At 40.1% G+C, this 21,253-nt stretch overlaps 1 protein-coding gene across 1 annotated transcript in view; it reads right to left on the bottom strand.

Moving 5' to 3' along the window:
• The window catches only part of LOC134531916 (neuroligin-2-like), a 403,682-nt gene that overhangs the window by 92,963 nt on the left and 289,466 nt on the right, over positions 1-21,253 (bottom strand). The window contains exon 2 of the mRNA XM_063367957.1: positions 19,356-19,514. Within this exon, the coding sequence (XP_063224027.1) occupies positions 19,356-19,514 (159 nt within the window). The remainder of the gene's footprint in view (positions 1-19,355; positions 19,515-21,253) is intronic.

Raw genomic sequence — 21,253 nt, 5'->3', positions numbered from 1 at the left:
GGATTCGTTTCTCTCGTCGACCCGGGGGGTTGAACTCGTGCCTTAGACAGAGCCCGAAGACGTCGAAGGTTCCATGCTCGGAGCCAAGGGCATACCCAGCCGTCTGCAAGACGGGAACCAGTCCCCCCCCCCCCCCTTCTTCCGATCCCCGATGTCTTAGACACGTTCTTTGAACGACTGTTGCAACTGCGAAGTCTTATTTGAAAAGACCTCATCGACACACACCCCATTTATGGTTTCGCACTGGCTGTCGTCGTAAACCTCTCCCCTCCCCCGTCAATAATGAACAGCAAAGACGAACACATAAACACACCGAGAAGAAGTCTAGCAAGGAATTAATCAAGTCAGAAGGAATTACAGCACTTGCACACAGTTGCAACATGAAAAGTAAAAGACACGAAGGGGAAAAAATGAAGGACAACAACCTTGGAGAACTCAGCGACGGATAGACGAACCCAACGGTGAAGATGAACAGATGAAAACAAAAGGCTTTCCATGACGAAATGCTGGCGACGATTAAGGAACATCACCCATGACTGTCTAAGATGATGAGTTAATGAACGACTCTGGTTACATATTATTAAGGAAGTTTTATTGACACCATCGTAAACAAACGGGTGTAGTATATCCAATGAACGAGGGTATTTTTCCGTCAGGTACCTTTATCAAAGTTTTGGGAAATTCATACAAATAAAACGTATTACTATTCTTTGTAATTAGAGATAACTGGATCTTCATATAAACTTCGGTTTTCTGTGTTCCTTTTTAAACAAGATAAACATGCAATTAAGAAGCGCTTTTTGTTATAGATTTAACGTATTTTAATTGTTTCTGTTAATACTCTAAGATAATTATACGATTTCATTTTAAAATTTAGTAAACTAAAAATCCGTTATTTCCGCTAGTTCACGAAGATCCCTCAACATTTTGAAACCAGTTTTCTTCTTTAATTGAAAGTAAAATATTCCACGTTTTAACATTAACTAGGTAACTATTTGCCATAGAACTGTCGAAATCAGATTATACAAACAACCAATCAAGTGTTCGTATTTTATTTGGAATTCAAACGTAACCGAGTTCTTTTTAAGAAGAAAGTTAAAATGAATTTAGCAATTAGACGCAGCATATCATTTAATGTACAACTTAGTAACTTACAAACAAACATACGGATTGAAAATAAAACGTAATCATTAGCTGAGATTTTTCCAAATGAAAATAATCTCATGGACAAACGCCATTGCTCGTTTCCGCAGGATGTCATTGAAAAACTACAAAAATGTGAAAACCTAAAGACGGTCGTATTTAGCTTGATAACAGGAGCAGACCAAGGGAGCATAAGACACTTCCCGAAAACGTCACAACTGGTTTGTCGTAGAAAAGCCTTTCGTGTTCATCCGTGCTGTGTTGTATCACTGGGTTAGCTATGCTGTCGGATTTTTTCCCTGTATTTACTAGGGATGGGCTAGTCAAATACTAAAATCCTCAACTACTATCAAATCCTCAAATCCTATCAAATCCTTAGTATTCGAATGATTCTATAGTCGAGGAGAAAGATTCAAAGAAATTATTAGATTAAATAAAGTAAATTGAAAAATTCAACACTGATAACGTCTAAAGTTTACAAGGTCAGTTTTTTTATACCTAACCCATTACCATTCCCCAAGATAATTGATATTTATTTTGATTTACTTGAGATCATAATTTTTTTTATAATCAAAAATATAAACTATAAGCCTACCTCGTATGAAATAACCAAAACAATGGAATGAAATATATAATTTTTTTTGTAAAGAAATTAAACTATATCACATTGACTTTAAAACCTAAAATGTTCCAGTTTATATATTCTATTTAATTCTCCTTTTCCATATTGCACGAAAACGTCAAAACATCCAACTTTGCCAGTTAATTATGCAAAAAAAAAAAAAAGAAAGGATGCGATATATATTTTTTGGTTTGTGGAAGTGAAGTCAGCCAACATGTCGGCGGGTGAACGTGAATGTCAAATGACGACATCTGCCCTGGAGGCCACTGGACCACCGGGATGATGGGGCTCTCCGCCCCTCCCCCCCCCAGAAAAAGACTCGTCGACGATCACTATGACCACAGAGGATCGTCCGAGCGCGACGAGACACTTCCACTGCCCAATAAACTGTCCGATGGTCTCGGGGCGAGGAACAGAAATAAAAAGGGGTCGTGCTAAAAGCACAACCATCACGGCAGCAGAAAAAAAAACATAGCTTTGTGTTTCTTGCCATTACATTCGAATCTCAGGCGTCAATGTTCACAAGTCTGTTTTTTTAAAAAAATTGATCTTTTTGTTTGATATTTAATAAAACTCCAACACTGAATTACAGACAACGCACAGACTAAACCGGTGAGTCTAGAAGCATTATATCTTGCATAGGAGTTCCTTACAGTACAAAGGTGAGCACTAAGAAAGTAATTTTGAAAGTTTTTCCCCTGAGGGGGTTAAATAGGGGGTAAAGTTTTGTATGGAAATTGTTTTTTGCAGTTAGGAATATGGAAATTGATTGTTTAGGCTTCTGTTTATAAATAAAAGTCAAGTGTATTGGCATATTTTTAAAAGAAAATAATCAAAAAATTATGATCAAATACTTTCCCATCGGGCACACGGCTGGTTTGCTAAGAAGCATCATTGTATTTCAACCTTTTAAAAATATCTCACAAACGAATTTAATGAACAAATTTCAATAATACGTGAAATATTGTATTCTATCCTCCAAGTTTAACCATCATTCGCAAAACTAAAAATCTGCTCGCACCCGCGACACGATGAAAAAAAAATAAATTCTTTTAAATCGGAAAGTCTGTCGCGTCCGCAAATATTTTCGCACTGACGTCAAAGATGTGTCAAACGTGATTGGTTATAAATTTTTTGATTTTTTTTTGCGTAGCTTGACGACGGACGCTCGTGGCGACTACTCGAGCGGGCCAATAAAGAAAGCGGGGTTGGTGTTGCGGTGGGGGAGGGGGAGTAGTAAAACGATCGTAGCATCCCCTCCCACCCCTCAGCCAAGAAACCATCACAAACCCCCACCCCTCCTCACACGCCCTCGCAACAGGCTCTTCCACTTTAACGAGCTGTGGACACCGCGACGAAGACGGAAAATCACTCGGAGATAGCGCTGCCTCTGGAAAAGAACGCTCTGCGGTTTCCGACCTCAACCGCAACGCTTTCCTTTCTTTTTTTATTGTTTTCCTACCGCTCGAGGGTCGTTTGGGAGGTGGAAATACTGCGGGAATTGAACCGAAGGATATATATATATATATACACACACACACAAACATACATACATGTACGACGACACGCTTCAGAATATCAGGACTCATCGCCCCTAGATTTTTCACGACCCGGGAGAGTCCAATTCTAACGCAAAAACTCCACTACTCATCTAGCAGGATGAACTATTTTCAGGTAGAACAAGACCTTCAAAGAATATATTTTTTTAAATGACTATAATCATATCGCGCGCTCATAAAAGGAAAATTATTGAAAGAAACCAAACGACTTTGCTGATAATACATCGGTCGAACTAATAAGGGGGATCAGACAAAAATAATTGGAGGGTTAAAACCCGATCCTTGCTGGGTTGTTTCGTGTTCCACGATCCCTCCGGATGAGAACACGCGGATCTGGATCATTAGGCTCCGCGCTGGCTAGCGACTCGTCGATCTCCAGTCACACTGACGATGATCCTGCGCCCTGTTGCTACGTGGCGCTCTCTTGTCACTGACACACCACGGGTCTACGAGCGTAGAGGCCGCCTGCTGGCAGTTCGAGATAACATACTGCGTCCTGTTGCTGTTCTCAAGGCACGCTGTTCTGCCCGCTGTTCCTACGGGCTGTCCGTAGTCGCTGCTCGCAGCTCATACTGCTGCCGACAACACATGTCGTCTGATACACTAACTAGTTTGACCAGTGTATGAAACAAAAAAAAATTTGTTGCCCAAAAATTGCGGTCGTGAACTCCCAACTCGCATAAAAACCGTCAAATGATATAGATACACTTTTATTTCGTGAAAAAAGTTTCACTTCAAATAATATCTATATAAAAAAGCCGAATAGATGTATCCTACTGTTGTGGAGAATCTTGAACATTCAGTATTTCAGTAACTGAGTTCTCATTGGCTCCGGTCTAGCGCGGAAGACTACCTTTCACCAAACACAACCAACGATAGAACAAAGTTTGTAGAACATTAACAGTCAAATTTTACTGGGAAATACAGCTGCATCTAATGATATATTCGTAGTTTATCTCAGAGAAATAAAAAAAAACACCTAATGGAAATACTTTGTTCGTAATTAACATATTGTCTAATCATGTCATAAATTCTTCTTTATATCTGAGTCACAAAAATGTTAAGAAAAACATAGGTTCAAAACTTTCACAGTTTAAAATTTTAGTATGTAGATGTTTTACAATGATTGGTTGAAAGAAAGTTTGTAAATATAACCACAAACACAAAACAAAATTATAAATACAAGCCTTGACATGTAGTTGTCAAAAAAAATTTCATTTACAGAATTTGGCAGACAGAATCAAGAAAGAAATTCAAAATCAACAAAATCAAAGAGAGAAAGAGTGGAAAAAAAAAAAAAAATAACGATACTTCTTTTTTTTGGCATTTAATCCCACGAAATTTAACAGACAAATTTATTTTTGGAAACTTATCAGAGAACTGATTAAAGTGTGTAAATCAGCTCGTTTGTCTCTAATGACCTTTTTAGCGATGAGACGTTCAAGTATAGTTCAATCCACACAATAATTAATTAAACAATTAATGTTATCATTATGGTGATGAAACACAATGTCCAGATAGTACGTTAAATAATTGGCACGAAATTATTTGTAATGGTAATAATTTAAGTGCTGATATGTTGTTTAAAGTCCTTGTTTAATAACATAATGAGATTTTTGCAATTGTTCATAGATAAAGCCTTAAAGCTATTTCTCTTGTTGCTAAATAAAATACATAAGGTACCACGATGTTACGATTAGTCCAAGATCGTATAAGTACAATATATTTTATTTTAAAATAGCAATTTGAAACTAAACTTAACAAAGGAACGTTTGTAGTTAAATATAGATAAATCACGCCGTATGATCTCAGCGCCATTCGATGAGTTGTCTTTGGCTACAAACATTTTTATTAAAAAATTGGTTGTCTGTAAAGTCGGTTTACGGACGATAGTTTAACGTGACGTCATAACTAAACATTGATGAAATGATTGCATACTTTTATGAATAAAATTGAATTATTTTTATTGAATTATCACTATTTTGTATGGATACAAAGAAGGAGTGAAATGAAATCTACAATTTAATTTATAAATTTACTTTTATTTGCACTCATTAATTCAAATATGTTTATTACTTTAACGAAGAAATGATTTTAACTATAACTTTTATACATGTTTCCTATTTAACTTCTTCCAATCTGTGTTATTCTGTTAAGGATAGGACGATGATAGGAAAAGTAGGAAACGAATGGGAGTGTTTCAAATTTAATATGCCTCGAAAAAGTCAAATCGATGGTTGTTCCAATCGAGTGGAAGAGAGATAGATGCGGCGCAAGCGTACAATAAGCGTAACGGGACACTTTTTCGTGCATGCAGCTGGCGTTCATCGATTTATTAGGCGTTGTCACGTCAAAACAATCCGGAGTAACCATGCTTCGCTACGGCAGTCTACATGCAGAGCGTTACACATGCCCCTCCTCTGGGGTAGCCACTGTCATTGCAAAAATAAAAAATAAATTCAATGATACTCAGAAGATATCAAATGTGGAATGGCTAAATTTCATCAAGAAAATTAAATTCGGCTTTAGGAATGGTTTCCTCGAAATATCACCCAGACAAGTGACCTTCCTCGTGTTTCGAAGGTCAAGTGCGCAAAATTTCATCGAGATCGGAGTAAAACTGTCGATTTGTATAAGAAACAAACAAACGGAAACTCACGGTACCTTTTAGGAATTCTTTCGAATCTTTTTTAAAACCTTTTTATATTTCGTGGTATAATTCAGATAAAATGTTTTTTAAGTCCAATCATAAGCTTTTAAACAAAAATAGATTCATAAAAATCGGTCAATTAGTTTTTACGTGATGCTTGAACAAAAAACAAAAAAACTTTTGTTTACAGTTTTATAATATAATAGAAAATCATGTTGCATAATTATGCATTATATTTCAATACCTAAATGACATGTTACCGCTTACAAACCGCCAAAATGAGAGTAAATTCCAGAGGTTGCAAGGCTCGCCTAAACTTGACTTATACTAAAAGTTTTAAGCATCCATATTGTTATTGATCTTAAAGGTGAGAGTATACCTCATATTAATAAAACACGATATTTTATTAATAAAAAAATGGTTCTACAGAAAACGCCAGCTCCTGCAGTTAGCGAATTTTACTTTGCGGTATAAAAAACAGAACGACAGAGTCAGTATAGTCGTAACTCCTCAAAATGACACAAAAAATGGTGTATAAAATAAAAATTGTGACCTGTTCATTCGTGAGCAAACACTGTGTATTCTTTCCTAAGGGACTGTTAGTGTTCGTTCGTTTCAACAAACAAGTACACATAAAATTCCATTTTTAAAGCTATCGTCGAATAGGGAACACTTCAAATACCAGGTAATGCATTTTTTTATATCTTTCATAAATAAATGCTTGGACATAGATACATAAATCCTCCATTTACGGCTAATATCTTCAAATGTGTTTGGTTTTCGAGCATATGTGGTGTCCTTAATGGAAAAAATAACGCTGTTAAACAGGGGGAAATAGTGGATACAGAAGTAACTCATAAGCAATCCCAGCAATATGCACCGTATTCAACGTTTCGAAAAAAAAAAAAAAAAAGAGCTAACCTTTCGGTACTTGCCAGTACCTAATGTGTAACATCTAAACATGGTAATGGGCAAATTTATGTGTTCTCAAGTTGCAAATACTTTTATAATACAAAACTCGAACACAAAATTTAACGCAGAATTCTTTCAAATAATGCCGAGCGTGATAAATATATACGAAAGTTGTGCTTTCAACTATATTTCTTGAAGGAAAACACACGTTGTTTCCGCACCCACAACTATCTGCCAGAGCAGCTACGTCGACTATTCAATCATTTGGTTAGCAAGGCGAAATTTTAAACAAAATGAAACGGCTCTAATAAAAGAAAAAAAAACAATAAAATAAAACTCCAAACTCCGGCTTTGGACCTGATTTCCTACAAGGAATTTGATTAAAATATTGCTCATCTTATTAATATTCATTAAACATTTAATACTTTGGCTTTGTGAACCAAGGTTCGAATTATCCGCCACGAATGGCAGCACCGTAGTTACACATTTCCGTTCCATGCGACTTCCGTTCCGTTAACGAAACTACTCCTACAAATACCGTACACTGTGAGCTAAGATGTTACACATAAAAAAATTGGTTGTCTGTCAAGTCGGTTTACGGACAATATTTTAACGTGACAACGTCATAACAAAACATCGATGAAATGATTGCATACTTTTATGAATAAAATTCAATCATTTTTATTGAATTATCACTATTTTGTATGGATACAAAGAAAGAGTGAAATGAAGTCTACAATTTAATTGATAAATTTACTTTTTTTGCACTCATTAATTCAAAAAGGTTTATTACTTTAACGAAGAGATTACTTTAACTATAACTTTTATACATGTTTTATTTTTAACTTCTTACAGTCTGTGTTATTCTGTTAAGGATAGGACGATGATAGGAAAAGTAGGAAACGAATGGGAGTGTTTCAAGTTTAATGTGCCTCGAAAAAGTCAAATCGATGGTTGTTCCAATCGAGTGGAAGAGAGATAGATGCGGCGCAAGCGTACAATGAGCGTAACGGGACAATGTGCGTTACGGGACACTTCTTCGTGCGTGCAGCCGGCGTTCATCGATTTATTAGACGTCACGTCAAAAAAAAAATCTTGGCTAGGATAGTGATGGGAAGAGAGAAAGACGATGTAGGACCATTGACAAACCTTCTCTTACTTCATCCTCCACCACCTGCAGTATTGCTTGAAATTGAGGGAGAATTATAGACCGTCAAACTCTATCCTCCTGTCACGGGCCGCGTTGCACGTCTCCAGAAGAGCGATACGACTCGAAGGCTACGAAAGGTTCGATTGTACCCAGTAAAGCGCTTCGCGTGTGCTCGAACACTGAGAAAAAAAAATCGAAAAAATGGGCTTCTTCAAGTTTTCGTATTACGCCAATCTTCGGATCGTAACGCACACAGACCAACAACCCCGGCATGATAGTAGTGGGGTTTGGTAGGCCCGAGCACAGGGTTGAGGGTGGGGTACGGGGTGCTGGCCGCCATCTTTTATCTTAGACGAAAAATGTTTTTTTTAATATGACCCCAAATTATATAAAATTCCCCATTTTCGAGGTAAATTACACGTACTGAGGTATTTCTTATCGTATTATTCCTCAAAACATTTGATGGATTGAAATTTTCGCAAAGCGGCTTGAATTCCGCAAAAAAAAAAATACTAAATAAAAATCATAGCCTCCGGATCTGAACCTTGACCTCTGACCTCTAAATACGATACAATTGAAATGTGACACCTTGTATTAAGTTTGATAGCTCAAGTTAAATTTGACACCTAGAATACATTGTTAAGTAAACAGAAAAAATATTTAAAAAGTCACGTAAAGGTCTTATTTAAACCATTTTGATAATTAGTCTTAATGGTAGGTGTCTGTTATAAAGTTTAAGCCAATATAATCAGCAAACTAACCGTAGCTGTATAAAGGTGAATTCTGGAAGTTCGTTTCTTAGATCAAGAGGAACTCTCTAGGAAGAATCGTAAGAATGCTTACATGAAGTAAGTATTGTTAAACAACAATGTTAACAAAACATCCGAAATAAATTAGCGTTAAAATTCATTATAAAAACAATTTTTCTATCCATATGGGAAACGGAGGGGATGGTAGAATGTACTCATTTTAATTTCAGCTATTAACGTGGAAAAGTTTACATTCGCCAAATCCCTAACTAATTTCAACCGTAATTTCAACTATAATTAACCTATAATGATAACCAATGAAGGAAGCCGTTTAAAAAAATCGTAGAAACTTAAAACTTCAATAATCCTCTTGAACCATAAAATAATATGTTCAATAATTCACCTGAACGATAAAAATAAACAGTAAAGTACACAACAGAGGTTCACATTGACCTTTCACTGTATTGTAACAAACGTGGCGACGAAAAGCCTGCAGAGGCTTCAAGTTGTCTAACTCTCTAATTTGTTCGTTAACCCCCCCCCCCCCCTTCCCGGTAAAAAAAATGGAGCGTCTCACTCCTGAAAGTTACACTTTGTCGTCACGTTCTGGTGAAACATCGCTTCGATTTACCCTACCAACTGTAAAAAAAAAAAAATTACCCTCAGGCTAGACATGATGGTGCTTTGTTTTCACGAGTCTTAGTCCCCTTGTTCATTTGCGCTTATCGTCGACAGAAGATATCCTAGTCTCGGAATGACCTGGGTTTTACAATACTGACTGTTATTGCAGTTGTTATTTTTTAAAAACTACTTTGGAGCGCTTAAAAGTGAAGGGCTACGCCTACCTCGGCACACTTACAGTTTTTCTGAGCCACAGAAAAAAAAAATCACACGATCTTGAAACTGTTAAAAGTTATCCAAGAAAGGCAGTTTAGAAACCCATGAGGGCGGATAAATAGTTCCGTTTCCGTATTTCGTTTTTAAATTATATATATACATTTTTTTTGGAGAACGAAAATGGTAGGAAGGAATACTGTTTTCTGAATAATCTCTAGCATGGAACAGTTTATTGAAACCACACAAAGGGACTTGCAATACACATTTTACCAATACATTTCTTTGCCAATTGATGTGGTCACCGCTCGTATCTCGTAGCACGACGAGAAGACAGCGCGCCGGTTCAGAGGCGACACCGCACGCACTCCCCACTGACACAGATGTCGCGAAACAAAACTAAGAAGACGCAAGTGTTCGGAGCTCGGCTCGTCGCTGGAAATGAACGCGGGTACCTGGCTGCATGTAGTGCACGGGAGGACCGCCGTGAGTTACGACGCGACACCCCCAGGTGGGTACCGCCGCTAACGGCCTTTTGTTCGCTGCCCGACTCGACCGGGGGTTGTTCGCGGCGCCCCGCGAGCCCTCCTTCAAGGGGGGGGGTCACACCCCCCCCCCCCAGTTCACCCCCCAAGTGACGCGCCAGCGCCGTGGGATCCGCCCGCCGCCCTCAGCGAGCACCATTAATATTAACGGTTTACCAACTTATGATCCATCATCCCCCTACCCCCTCCCTTAGCCCTTCCCTCCCCTCCCCAAGCGGGCAAGACTCCATCACTGTCACGGGCACTCCCTTTTGACGTCGTGTGAAATTTCCCAATTTTCTGCTCCTTTTTTCCCCCTTCTTTCCCCCCTCCCCCTCCCCTCACGCACAAGAAACTTCTTTGTCGCTGTTTCCTCTTCACGCAACTTGTTCTTTTATGTATGTATATCCCCCCCCACCACCACCTCCAATACCTATGGGATTGTTTGCAAATGCGGGAGTGAATGATGTTGGGGCGTCTCACGCAAACTCGGTTAGGTTGCACGCTTTTTCTTTTCTTCTTCTCGTCAAATGCGGTGGTTGGCCCCGCGGAGTCGTGCAACCGCCTCGCCGACAAACTACCGGGCACCACGAGGCCACTCCGGAGAAGTTGATTGGTTGCACAGGATGAATCAGAATCCGGTCTACAAACTTCAGCTGTATGTTCGTGTCATGTCAGGAATATTGCATGGAAAATAAACATGCTGTTAACTTACTTTATTTTTTAAAAAAACGAGCGCATGGAACTCCGTACATGTGATAAAAGTGAAACTTCTTTGGCAATTCAAACCTAGACACGTATTTATTTATTATGTCGTAAAGGATGTAGCGGCAGAGAGGGCGAGAGAGAGAGAGAGAGAAATAATACAATTGTCTAAATAAACATGAATTAACAAAATTATTACTCATTTCAAAATAAGCTAAAACCCCTTTGTGTTGCCCTCTTCCCAAACACTCCCTTACTAGATGCCAGCAAGTCGGGTGGCGTCAGGTACATGCGGGTCCCTACCGCCGCGACCCGCCTAACCCTGCAGCATGGCGGGGTTCAACCTGAGCCGCACGCCACCACGTGGAGCCCGCTCAAGGCATCAGGGCTCGACAAGTTCTCTGCACCGTCCGCAACCTATTATCCGTCCTTTTCACGTCAGAAACCTTTCACGTTTACACGAAAACGTTGCATTTAAATCCGACCTTGAAATTTTACTCCCATCGCGCCGAAAGAAAGTTTCACTTCAAAAATTATTTTACTACAACGAAGAGTTTTGCGTTGGTTGTAAAAAAATTTTCAATTAAAAATCATCCAAAAGCTTAGGGTGGTATTCCAAGACGTTCGAGTAAGGCAGCGAATAAGCACTGCTTGGTTGGGATATAACCGTAACCTAACTCACGGAACGTATTTCAGAAAGTCTGCAAACTGATTCCCAGTAAGGTCCCAGATTGTCAATGGTTTTAATAAACGGTTCCCCGCGCGAGCGTAGAAACTGGTTCCAACGCATTTTAACGGAGTTTTTGCAACAATCGTATATAATATTTTCTGCAAAAATACTAGAGGTAGCAGCACCATCGCGCAAAAAATAGAAACACCTTTCTAAATTTCTCAAGTACTTTTCAAGTTGCAATTATTTCTTGTTATGACCATTTAAGTGTAAAAAAATGTATTCTAGGATAGTTTCGCTATCATAAAGTTTTACTTGGCCCACAAACACACTTGGTACGTTCCCCGATGATTATAACAGTGACTATAGACGAGTTAATGGCACCAAACACGGGTCTGCCATCTGGACTAAATCAACGAAAAAGTGAGCTCTGCGCATGCACAAAATTTGGGCACCAGAACGGCAACGGATAGGACACAAAACTCTGAACTCTCTCGTGTGACAAAATGTCACATTTGAATCGCTAATGACTCCGAGACTAATAATGATTGAGCCCACAACGGAATGATCATGGCTGTACGCGTTTATCACGCAGTATTTGTTTTGCCTGTGACGTCATCTTTTCAGATTTTTTTACTAATCTACTTTGTGTACGGATATAAATTGGTGTAGCGTGGAAACGCGTTTAGCTAGGACATTGATTCGGGTGACATTGTGAAGAACTTGCAAAGCAATACTAGGACATGAAGTAAGAGAATAAAAATATTTGCAGGAATTCAAGTGAAAATCGGTATAAAATTAAAAACTACAAAATAATTATAATCGTATAATTATTAGGATTTCAGCATGTCACGAAATGAATCCGCGAATTTTTCCGGTCTGTGTTCATTATGCATAGGCAGAGTATGGTCTGGAGTGAAATGAATCCGCGAAATAAACACGTGTCCTCCCCTCCCCTGCGTAAAGCCCCTGAATAAAAGTAACGAGGAAAAAAACGGAAAAAACAAAATCCACACGGCTCGTGAGAACGATCCTTAAGGTTGTATGTCCCGTTTCAGGTATGTTTTTTATTCACGTTCCACACGGTTAAACTTGGCGACTTTTTGAGTGGTTGAACTGTCACAAAATGAAATAATGTAAATATCGCATACGTTTTGCATAATCATTTGGCAAATAGGCATTTTGAACTTTTTGTGCAGTAAGGTTAAGGATAATGAAGTTGAATATACAACTAAAACTTTATAGTTTTAAAGTCAATTTTACTGGCTGCTATGTAAAATAGTTACATTTCTTTCAGGAAATATATTTAATTTTACCTGGAATTGTACAATTACTAGAAATCTTATGATTTTAAAGGTTTATTAAACTAAAAAAATATATTATTGAAAAAATTTAATCCATACCACGCAGTAGCCACCAGCATTGAATTTAAACCTAAAAAAAATTCAGTTATTTATTCCATTTGGTTCCCCCTATCCATACTGCACAAAACAATGTTAAAAAAATTACTTCGATAGCTAAGTAGGAATGAAATTTATGCACTATATACAGAGACCGGAAAAATTCGCGAGTTCATTTCGCGATAGGCTAAAATACAAATAGTTATACCTTCACTGCAGCCTCTGTTATTGGCTCACAACTCACCTGGATGACTCTGGGCCAATGAGAAACACTCGACCAAAGCTGTATCGAATCACATGCTGCTACGTTGGGACGTCCCACAAGTAGGGACCGGAAAAATTCGCGGATTAAATGACCTCTAGGATAGCCTCCATTATCCTCTGCATTTCTCAAGTAAACACGCGTGTTCATTGGGTACTAAATTGTGAGGCGTCTCCACTGGGTAGCTTGTGATTCGACGCTTCTTTGGTCGATAGTCTCTCATTGGTCCAGAGAGCTCCAGTTAAACTGCGAGCCAATAGCAGAACCAGCAGAATTGTACACATGTTTGAATTTCAGCCTATCACGAAATGAATCCGCGAAATTTTCCGGTCTCTACCCACAAGACAGCAGCCAATGAGTGGGTCACATTTGACCGAGTGTACGTAGAACTATGGAGTTCATCCTTCAGGTCATTGAACCCGCGAATTTTTCCGGTCCCTAACTATATATATAATTTTTTTTATTGAAATACGGCCCTATCTAAAAGTTTAAAAGTTTAACCGTGTTGAAGTTAAAAATAAAATAATGGTCTTGAAACGGGACACGCACCCTTGAACACCACAATAATTCTTCCCCGAAGTGACCGCAGTTCCGACGCCAAGTCTTGCGCGGTTGCATTTCCTCTTACCGACGGCACTTGGCCGGTTGTTCCGCGGACCTGTACTTAGTGGTAAGGTCCATTTAGGCTCCTTTATAATGGATAAGCTTTGCTTGGTTTCCTTTCTTTTTCTTTCCCTCCTTCTTCCCCTTGGAGGCGTGACTCGGTGCTCTTAACTCCTCGCGTCGAGGGAAATAACATGTGGAGGGCCTGCTTCCCACGTGCCGTGCGTTCCAAAAAGACTTCCTTTTATCTTTATTTCAAACCCCCCCCCCTCGAAAGGGCGCGGATCTGATTTGTAAGGAATCGCTGGGCAACATGATATTTTATTTTACCGTGGCTACGGGAAGAATGATGAACGTGCGCAAACAGGGAGAGAATTTCGTTACTTCGCAGAATACCGAAACTGAAAACACAGCCGAGAAACTAAAACTTACGAAGAACCTCGCGAAGAAACCGACTGCAACATTAGGTCAGTAGGCCAAAAAGAGGTTAAATTAAGAGAATCTGGGTAAAGACTTATAAAAAAAGGGGAAGAACAGCAGAAAACAACACAAACATGAACAGGAAAACAGCTCTGAAGGATAGCACAGACGAACAGAAAAGCGAAAAATATAATTTATACGAAATTCACGACATGCAACGAAGACAAGGCAGGAAAACACATGTGGCTTTCTACAAAATAAATTCGTAGTTTTTTTTTTTGTATTTTTATCTTATTTTGTTCTGTTGACTTAATTGGTTCCTTTTATAAAATTGTCCCTGTTTTAACTAAAATGACACAATTTATAACGGCTTGTTCATTGATTTGTAGACAAATATTTTTAATAGAATAACCAGCTAAGTGGAAAAAGCCAAAAATTCGATGGATTTTCTCTGACGTTAGTTATAAATATTGCTGTAACTGACGGTGTAGTTTCTACTTTCTGAAATCACGAAGAACCCGTAGTTTATTTGAGAAGAAGTCTTCTTAGAAAATTCCGTAAGATTTACTGTAATTTACAACTGTGTTTATTATATAAATGTAGCTATATTTTCAGCTTATGATTACTGGAGTACCATAAAAAAAAATGGTTGTCTGTAAAGTCGGTTTACGGACGATAGTTTAACGTGACAATTTAATAAAGAAATATAACATAGCATATGTTCATATGGAATAATGTGCATCCATAAGAGGTAATTGTTTTTTTGGAAATCTGTCTAGAATCTTCAAAGTTTTCTTCTTATAAACAAATATGCTTGCACCCTTTCTGTATAAAATTAGTAGGCCCTATATATTATATTTCAGAAAATATTATGTCTATTAAATTTTAAGAACAAGTTGGGGATGCCGTGTGTTTAACGTGAAAAGTGCATGGCAGAGAGTCGAATTTAGCGTTTTGGATTGGAAACGGACTGCGTTCCTAATTTAATTCTGACATGAGACCGACACTGAACGGTACATTATGTAGGTACTTGCTGTGCTCGTGGCAACTGTCTCAGCGTCAGCCTAGTGGGTTCGTCCGTGCGGTGATCTTTTCCTGACTAGTTACTTCCACGAAATCGTCTGTGTTGTCTAAGCATGAAATATTTGACATCAGTTGATTTTTAAATGTTTTCTTTGAGTTTGTATATTAATGATTTTTTTCCGTTTGGATGAGGTTTCTCTATGACATAAATTACGAGTATAAACAAGCAAAAAAAAAAAAATACAAAAATATAATATATATAATTTTATAATATAAAAAATATTTAAAAACAATCTTCCCCATTAAAAAATCGCTCAAATATAGCAATTTTACAAAGAAATACATATTATCAAACATAAGAATTAAAATCAAAGAGGTTGTTAGTGGTTATTTAATATGCGAGAATGCCTTTAAATTTCGAAAATTTGTAGAAAACATACTATAGATAAGTTGAAATTTACGTGGCGTATTTAATAGATAATTTAAGCCTTATTGCAAAAAAAACGATACAATTATAACTGTTTTGAATGATTGCTAGGATTAAAAGAAAATTGCTAATTATTGCAAGTAAATGTTATGTGTAGGCCCCAGAGGGAGTGAGAACGCATACATGCTGCAATATAGACACAAATGCTACTCTAGAGGGGTCACGTCAATTCATACCTCGTAACTATTGTTGAACTGCCTAGAGCATGATGACTTTAGAATGTTTTAGTTTTTATACCAGTATCAATACTGACTGTAGTAGGCAGAATCATAACACAGTTCAACATAATAATTGTTTATAAAAAATAACACAACATCTGGGTTTCAATGCCGGTTACAAATTATCCAGGAATCTTCATAAATTTATCGTTATATTCATAAACTTACAGGTACTAAGATCACCTTCTTTGAACACGAACACACAAGATTAACACACTCACACTAATTTCTTCCACGCCTGCGTTTACCCTGTTTGAACAAAAAAAAAATAAATTCTGAAGTTGAAATACGGTGTAGTTTCTACTTTCTGAAATCACGAAGAACCCGTAGTTTATTTGAGGAGAAGTCTTCTTAGAAAATTCCGTAAGATTTACTGTAATTTATAACTGTGTGTATTATATAAATGTATATTTTCAGCTTATGATTACTGGAGTACCATAAAAAAATTGGTTGTCTGTAAAGTCGGTTTACGGACGATAGTTTAACGTGACGACGTCATAACAAAACATTGATGAAATGATTGTATACTTTTATGAATAAAATTGAATTATTTTTATTGAATTATCACTATTTTGTATGGATACAAAGGAGTGAAATGAAATCTACAATTTAATTGATAAATTTACTTTCATTTGCACTCATTAATTCAAATATGTTTATTACTTTAACGAAGAGATTATTTTAAACTATAACTTTTATACGTGTTTGCTATTTAACTGCTTACAATCTGTGTTATTCTGTCAAGGATAGGACGATGATAGGAAAAAGTAGGAAACGAATGGGAGTGTTTCAAGTTTAAGAGAGATAGATGTGGCGCAAGCGTACAATGAGCGTAACGGGACACAGCGTAACGGGACAATGTGCGTAACGGGACATTTTTTTCGTGCGTGAAGCCGCCGTTCATCGATTTATCAGACGTTGTCACGTCAAAGAGTGCTATCCGCTCTTATCTGTGAAGTTTCACGCCCAGGGCTCGTGGTGGCCACGTAGCGACGGCCAGGGGTGACCGCGCCGGAGGGTTTATCCCAGTCGGCGGCCCGCGGTATCCCCCCTCTCTCCCTCCTGCCACCACCGCCTGGATGGTGAAGCGAGGCGGCGGCGGTGGCGGTGGCTTCTACCGCGCCGTAATGCGGGGGAAGGGGGGCGGCTAAATGCCCCGCATCGTCCTGCCTCGTCGGCCAGGCCACAGGCCGCTTGACGGGGCACACCCCGCGGTCACCCCTGCCCGTCGGCCCGTCTCCCGTCGGCGTGTTTCATTGCGCCCCGATCCGCACTCCGACGAGTCGGGCCAAGCGACTTCACGGAGCAACTGTTCAAGCTAACGATCACTCTTCTGAACGGCCTAACCAGACCGTTTAACTAGCTGTTGGGGGGGATCACGGATATTGGAAGCAGTCACGACTATCGTTTTCATATCGATATACGTACGTCCTTTGGAAATATTTTATTAGAAGGCATTGCAGTTTCTGACAGAAAAAAAATTAGGTCGTATAATTGACAGGAATTTAAAAATTGCATTATTATTACATATATGTATTTTTCTACATGAAATTATAATTTTTTTCTTCATAAATTGGCCGTAGCCTAAGGGTTGAATAATACATTTCGGAAATTTTTATTAATTTGATAATGAAATGACAGTATTGGTGGAGACTTATAATTTAACATATTTAAATAAAATTATTAATTCAGTGAACTTTTAATATATACATTTGAACTACCATTTATTACGTTTTAATAAAACCAGAATAAATTTTTCCGGTTTCAAGAACTATTGAATATTTCATTTAGTGTAATGCAGCACTGGGAGTGGGAGCAGCTCGCAGCGAGGTCCGCACGCACGTGTCTATGCGCGCTGCGTCCAAGCGCGCCTCGGGATTGGCGCTGGAGACCGGCGTGAGACCACGTGGCCGTCTGTCGCCGGCGCGGCGGGCGGTTCGCGCGCCTGGACTCGCGACGTGGCGGCCGCCGGCGATACCCAGCCGCGCGACACGTTGCCTACATCCAGGCGCCACGTTAAACGGCACCGAAACGGGGCGCCACAGATTAGTGCATGGCTTCATGAATGTTGCTTTCTTTCACACCTTTTTGAAACCCATTGCCAGCAGACAGATAGAAAGATAGAGAGGGAGAGATTTGGACATCACACAGGAGTAGGATCGGTGTTAGAATCCTAGTTCGGCTATAGTGATTCTTGTTTTTTAATGTTTTTTTTTTAAATTCCCCATGGCTGCTTTACCATCTAATACCTTTGATATTGCATTTTTTTCACTTAGCATGAACTTTAGACCGATGATAAATAGTTGAATTAAAAAACAAGCCTTTACTGCACCATCGAATTGACTCAATTTGTTAAGCACCGAGTTGGTAGTAAATTTGTTCCTACACCTGTTCAACCAGTGAACTGTGCGGATAAGTCTCACGGAGCTAAACTGTAACGTAACTAATCGTGTCTGATTAAACAGCATAATAAACAAAGAAATTGCCAATGTTCCGAATGATGATGTGTGCGATAAAAAATAATAAAACCCTTGTACAATTATTGTTCTTAAAAAATTTGTGCCACTAAGAAATTCGCATTAATCTCAGTTCTGTCTCAAAAAGTTCCACACGGTTGTTTGTCATTAATTAGTAACTTGGTGGCTTTAACACCCAGTTTAGTTTTGAATACACAGTCCGCTATATTTTTTCATACAGTAGGGCGCGCATGGAACTGTATTGTGACTCGATACTAGCAACGTAATAGGAAAATATTACAAACAGATATATAAAGATTAATTAAACTAAAAAAACTCGAATATTTATAATACGGCCCTAATTGCACCACATGTTCTCGGACATACAGGAAGCAAGAAGGATAACATGACTAAGAAAATTAGATGAAGTTAATATTGAGATGACTTACAAGATAATATGAATATTATAATGAGGATTAGATAAAGATGAGAATGGATGACGATGTGGATAAATAGATATATTAAGTTGAAGATAAGACCAAGATATGGTTAAGGCTTAGGATTAAGATAATGATGATGGCGATGACGAGGACGATTATGATATCAGGAACAGCAATGACTAGAGACCGGAAAAATAGGATAGACTCCACAACCCCCTACATACTCAGGCAAATTCCACCTGCTCATTGGCTTTTGACTCGTGACACCTGTCGACTGGGACGCTTGCGATTTGATACTTTTTTGGTTGGAGGTTTTCCAATTGGTTAAAAAGTCCTTCAGATAAACTGTAAGCCAATCGCAAAAGCAATCTAAAGGTGCAGTTGTTTGGATTCTAGCGCATCGTGAAATGAATCCGCGAATATTTTTCCGGGCTCTGGCAATGACATGTGAAGGTTCCAAGTACAAGGCACAGCTCCAGCCCCTGACCCATGATGGTTCTGCAAACGGGGCAGCGCTCTCGTTCTCACCCAGCACGCCCAGGCGGTAGTTGACGGTGATGACGACGAGCGAGCCGTAGCTGGCAAGGACGGATCCGTCGTAGGGGTTGCCCGAGTTCCACTCGTAGGACTCGCCGTGTATGAACACCAGCACCGGGTACTTGGGCACGGCCGCCTCCCTGCTGCCGGCTGCACATGCATACACACACCCTCGCGTCAGTGACAAGCCCAGCTCCTCCACAGGACACATCGCTGTATCATCTCACACGAGGCAGACCCTGGAGCTCCGCCACAGCAGGCAGGACACATCACTGTATCATCTCACATGAGACACTGTAGCTCCTCCACAGCAGACAGGACACATCACTGTATCATCTCACACGAGGCAGACACTGGAGCTCCTCCACAGCAGGCAGGACACATCACTGTATCATCTCACACGAGACAGACACTGGAGCTCCTCCACAGCAGGCAGGACACATAACTGTATCATCTCACACGAGGCAGACACCCGAGCTCCTCCAAAGCAGGCAGGACACATCACTGTATCATCTCACACGAGGCAGACACTGGAGATCCTCCACAGCAGACAGGACACATCACTGTATCATCTCACACGAGGCAGACACTGGAGCTCCTCCACAGCAGGCAGGACACATCACTGTATCATCTCACGAGGCAGACACTGGAGATCCTCCACAGCAGACAGGACACATCACTGTATCATCTCACACGAGGCAGACACTGGAGCTCCTCCACAGCAGGCAGGACACATAACTGTATCATCTCACACGAGGCAGACACTGGAGCTCCTCCACAGCAGGCAGGACACATCACTGTATCATCTCACACGAGGCAGACACTGGAGCTCCTCCACAGCAGGCAGGACACATCACTGTATCATCTCACGAGGCAGACACTGGAGCTCCTCCACAGCAGGCAGGACACATCACTGTATCATCTCACACGAGGCAGACACTGGAGCTCCGCCACAGCAGGCAGGACACATCACTGTATCATCTCACATGAGACACTGTAGCTCCTCCACAGCAGGCAGGACACATCACTGTATCATCTCACACGAGGCAGACACTGCAGATCCTCCACAGCAGACAGGACACATCACTGTATCATCTCACACGAGGCAGACACCCGAGCTCCTCCACAGCAGGCAGGACACATCACTGTATCATCTCACACGAGGCAGACACTGGAGATCCTCCACAGCAGACAGGACACATCACTGTATCATCTCACACGAGGCAGACACTGGAGCTCCTCCACAGCAGGCAGGACACATCACTGTATCATCTCACGAGGCAGACACTGGAGCTCCTCCACAGCAGGCAGGACACATAACTGTATCATCTCACACGAGGCAGACACCCGAGCTCCTCCACAGCAGGCAGGACACATCACTGTATCATCTCACACGAGGCAGACACTGGAGATCCTCCACAGCAGACAGGACACATCACTGTATCATCTCACACGAGGCAGACACCCGAGCTCCTCCACAGCAGGCAGGACACATCACTGTATCATCTCACACGAGGCAGACACTGGAGATCCTCCACAGCAGACAGGACACATCACTGTATCATCTCACACGAGGCAGACACTGGAGCTCCTCCACAGCAGGCAGGACACATCACTGTATCATCTCACGAGGCAGACACTGGAGCTCCTCCACAGCAGGCAGGACACATCACTGTATCATCTCACACGAGACCGACACTGAAGCTACTCCACAGCAGGCAGGACACAGCACTGTATCATCTCACACGAGGCAGACACTGGAGCTCCTCCACAGCAGGCAGGACACAGCACTGTATCATCTCACACGAGACCGACACTGAAGCTACTCCACAGCAGGCAGGACACATCACTGTATCATCTCACACGAGGCAGACACTGGAGCTCCTCCA

Source organism: Bacillus rossius, chromosome 5 (assembly GCF_032445375.1).
Source record: "Bacillus rossius redtenbacheri isolate Brsri chromosome 5, Brsri_v3, whole genome shotgun sequence".
Classification (NCBI taxonomy): domain Eukaryota; kingdom Metazoa; phylum Arthropoda; class Insecta; order Phasmatodea; family Bacillidae; genus Bacillus; species Bacillus rossius.
The sequence above is the reverse complement of the archived record's forward strand: the minus strand, read 5'-3'. Positions and strand labels throughout refer to the sequence as shown.